Source organism: Salmo salar, chromosome 19, assembly GCF_965601325.2.
Source record: "Salmo salar chromosome 19, fSalSal1, whole genome shotgun sequence".
In the NCBI taxonomy this organism is placed as follows: domain Eukaryota; kingdom Metazoa; phylum Chordata; class Actinopteri; order Salmoniformes; family Salmonidae; genus Salmo; species Salmo salar.
In genome coordinates, this window is record NC_138309.1 from 73,568,217 (window position 1) to 73,572,211 (window position 3,995).

At 51.3% G+C, this 3,995-nt stretch overlaps 1 protein-coding gene across 1 annotated transcript; it reads right to left on the bottom strand.

Annotated features, from left to right (window-relative positions):
- Positions 1 to 315: 315 nt before the first annotated feature.
- Positions 316 to 2,145, bottom strand: adipoqa (adiponectin, C1Q and collagen domain containing, a). The gene is made up of 5 exons (XM_014159439.3): positions 1,696 to 2,145; positions 1,387 to 1,592; positions 1,167 to 1,247; positions 859 to 999; positions 316 to 573 (listed from the first exon to the last, which is right to left on the bottom strand). Exons 1-5 carry the CDS (start codon positions 1,880 to 1,882, stop codon positions 451 to 453), a joined length of 738 nt encoding a protein of 245 aa, XP_014014914.1. The 5' UTR covers positions 1,883 to 2,145; the 3' UTR covers positions 316 to 450.
- Positions 2,146 to 3,995: the final 1,850 nt, after the last annotated feature.

Here is a 3,995-nt window from a genome sequence, read left to right on the forward strand (position 1 = left end):
AGGTGGGGGATAAGGTGAGAGGTGGGGGATAAGGTGAGAGGTGGGGGATAGGTAGTGGTGGGGTATAGGTAGTGGTGGGGGATAGGTAGAGGTGGGGGATAAGGTGAGAGGTGGGGGATAGGTAGAGGTGGCGGATAGGGAGAGAGGTGGGGATAGGTAGAGGTGGGGGATAGGGAGAGAGGTGGGGTATAGATAGAGGTGGGGGATAAGGAGAGAGGTGGGGGATAGGTAGAGGTGGGGGATAGGGAGAGAGGTGGGGGATAGGTAGAGGTGGGGGATAAGGAGAGAGGTGGGGGATAGGTCGAGGTGGGGGATAGGGAGAGAGGTGGGGGATAGGTAGAGTTGGGGGAAAAAGGGATGTTATGGAAAATAAGCAGCTGCTACTGTAAGTAGGTATGGTGTAGCACGTTGTCCAATCGGCTGCCTGGTAGGCACAGATAAAGCAGGAAGTCAGCGTCGGCGGTTGTCCAATGGGCTGCTAGGTAGGCGTGGCTGAATCAGAAAGCCAGTAAAGGTGGAGTCGTTGTTGATGTCAGCGTAAATTCCAATTTCTTCCTGTTCTGCACCATACACCTGTAGACAGAGGGATATTATATTAGCTATTAATGAAGTAATAAGTTAGTGACTTGTGGTGACTTTGTCAGAGGAGTAAAAGATCCAATTCTAATGCAAACAAACAACATCTAATAGCAGCCATAGGAAATTCACCAGTTTGGTTAAAGAGTTCTATTTGCTAGCCTGATTCAGCCATATTGACTTTTTCAACCAGACTTTAGAACTCTAAATAATAAAGAATTAAAGGAACTAAAGGAAAAAGACCCCTTCATTGTTTCTTTGAATTGGCAGCATATGACTCACCTGCAGCCATACCTGGTCTCCAGATGAGAGGTTTAGGACCGCCCCTCCAGAGGACTGGTCCAGGTCAGAGGTCAGGAACTGGTCCAGAGTCAGCGACATGACACGGCCATTACGATACAGCCCCACCTTACACCCCTGACCCTAAACAACACACACACCGCTACTGTACAGCCCACCTTACACCCTGACCCTAAACAAAGTTTACAGTAATGTACTGTTTAAACCAAAGTTTATTTGAAATTTACGGTAAGATATTGTACCTTTTTGTACAGTAACTTACCATTACAGGATTTGTTTGTGTGTGTTACCTGTACAGTGAGGTGGAAGGTGAAGTAGTACACTCCGGGGATAAAACAGCGGAACTTCCCTGAGATGTCATCATAGTGATGCTGGACAGACAGACAGACAGACAGACAGACAGACAGACAGACAGACAGACAGACAGACAGACAGAAAAACTGGATATCGTGAAGCTGGAAAGAAGAATCCATATTTGATATTTGCTCTGACATCACACACACACAGTACCTGTTCGTTGTAGAAGATCTTGGTGAAGTGAAGGGGTGTGTCTGTCGTGGTAGTGGGTGTGGTTAGTCCCACGCTGAAGGCAGAGCGATACAGGAAGGAACTCTCGCCCCTCTGCCCCTGCAGGCCTGGGGCCCCCGGGAAACCTCGTCGTCCCTGGACTCCGTCCCCCCCAACTTCCCCCACCTCTCCCCTCTCACCTCGCACACCTAGGGAGGACAGGAGAAAGAGAATGAGATGGGCGGAGAGAGAGTGAGTGAGAGAAAGTTTGAGAATCTATATGTTGATTGTTGATTCCCTGATGTGCTCTACCTGGAAGTCCAGTGTCTCCTGTCTCTCCCTGGCGTCCCTCTCTCCCATCTCTCCCATCCTGCCCGTCCAGACCAGGAGTCCCAGGAACACCTCCCATCCAACGGCCGCACCCTTCCTGAACTCCGACCTCTGACCCATACCCCTCTGCCAGCACACACAACAGCAGCATCCAGCTTATTGTTACCATGGTGACCTGACCTCTGATCTGTGACCTCTGAGACTGCACAAAGCAGGGAATCGCTGAAGAGACGGAGTGGAGACAGTAGAAAAGAGTGATACAAATCTATCTCGTCCTTGTGTGTCTGAGCATGTGTGTGCTAGTGTGAATTGCGCTCCTATATTTATCTCTGACTGCGTGTGACTCCGGCTGGTGACAAAGTCATACCCCCCAAATGACATGCCAGAAATACCCCCTATGATACAGTAGGCTAGTCTTCATGTTGACTGAGAGAAAAAGGGAGGGAGGGAGATAGATAGATAGACAGACAGACAGACAGACAGACAGACAGACAGACAGACAGACAGACAGACAGACAGACAGACAGACAGACAGACAGACAGACAGACAGACAGACAGACAGACAGACAGACAGATAGATAGATATATAGATAGAGAAACAGAGGTCAGCACTGCCGATAGAGTCCATTTCCACTGTGTGTGACAGCGAGTACTTGCAGAGAAGTGCTGTGTGTGTAGGAGATCAGAAAAAACACCCGTCTCTCTGCCTCTCTCTCTCTTTATTCATATCCCTCTGTTTCTGTATTAAGTAACTAATAATAATTAGAACAATTATTTTCAAATTAATTTGGTATGAAATTAAGTCACCTTCCCCCTCTCCTCACTTACCAAGTGACACTCCATGATAAACCTTATTCTCCTCTCCTCCCCTCTCCCTTATTCTCCTCTCCCTTATTCTCCTCTCCTCTCCTCCCTTATTCCCCTCTCCTCCCCTCTCCCTTCTCCCTTATTCTCCACTCCTCTCCTCTCCCCTCCTCCCTTATTCCCCTCTTCTCCCCTCTCCCTTCTCCCTTATTCTCCACTCCTCTCCTCTCCCCTCCTCCCTTATTCCCCTCTCCTCTCCCTCCTCCCTTATTCCCCTCTCTCCTCTCCCCTCCTCCCTTATTCCCCTCTCCTCCCCTCTCCCTTCTCCCTTATTCTCCACTCCTCTCCTCTCCCTCCTCCCTTATTCCCCTCTCTCCTCTCCCCTCCTCCCTTATTCCCCTCTCCTCCCCTCTCCCTTCTCCCTTATTCTCCACTCCTCTCCTCTCCCCTCCTCCCTTATTCCCCTCTCCTCCCCTCTCCCTTCTCCCTTATTCTCCACTCCTCTCCTCTCCCCTCCTCCCTTATTCCCCTCTCCTCTCCCTCCTCCCTTATTCCCCTCTCTCCTCTCTCCACTCCCTTATTACCCTCTCCTCTCCCTCCTCCCTTATTCCCCTCTCTCTCTTCTCGCTTCTCCCTTATTCCCCTCTCCTCTCCCTCCTCCCTTATTCCCCTCTCTCCTCTCCCCACTCCCTTATTACCCTCTCCTCTCCCTCCTCCCTTATTCCCCACTCCTCTCTTCTCCATCCTTCCATATTCCCCTCTCCTCTCCTCTCCTCTCCCTCCTCCCTTATTACCCTCTCCTCTCCCTCCTCCCTTATTCCCCACTCCTGTCTTCTCCATCCTTCCGTATTCCCCTCCCCTCTCGTCTCCCTCCTCTCCTCCTCCCTTATTCCCCAATATCCTGTCCTCACCGTCCTCCCTTATTCCCCTCTTCTCACCCTCCTCCCTTATTCCCCTCTCTCTCTTCTCGCTTCTCCCTTATTCCCCTCTCCTCTCCCTCCTCCCTTATTCCCCACTCCTCTCTTCTCCATCCTTCCATATTCCCCTCTCCTCTCCCCTCCCTCCTCCCTTATTCCCCTCTCTCCCCTCCCTCCTCCCTTATTCCCCTCTCCTTTCTTCTCGCTCCTCCCTTATTCCCCTCTCATCTCCCTTCTCCCTTATTCCCCTCTCTCCTCTCCCCACTCCCTTATTACCCTCTCCTCTCCCTCCTCCCTTATTCCCCACTCCTCTCTTCTCCATCCTTCCATATTCCCCTCTCCTCTCCCCTCCCTCCTCCCTTATTACCCTCTCCTCTCCCTCCTCCCTTATTCCCCACTCCTCTCTTCTCCATCCTTTCCGTATTCCCCTCCCCTCTCGTCTCCCTCCTCCCTTATTCCCCTCTCCTCCCCTCACCCTCCTCCCTTATTCCCCAATATCCTGTCCACACCGTCCTCCCTTATTCTCCTCTCTCCTCTCCTCACCATCTTCCCTTATTCCC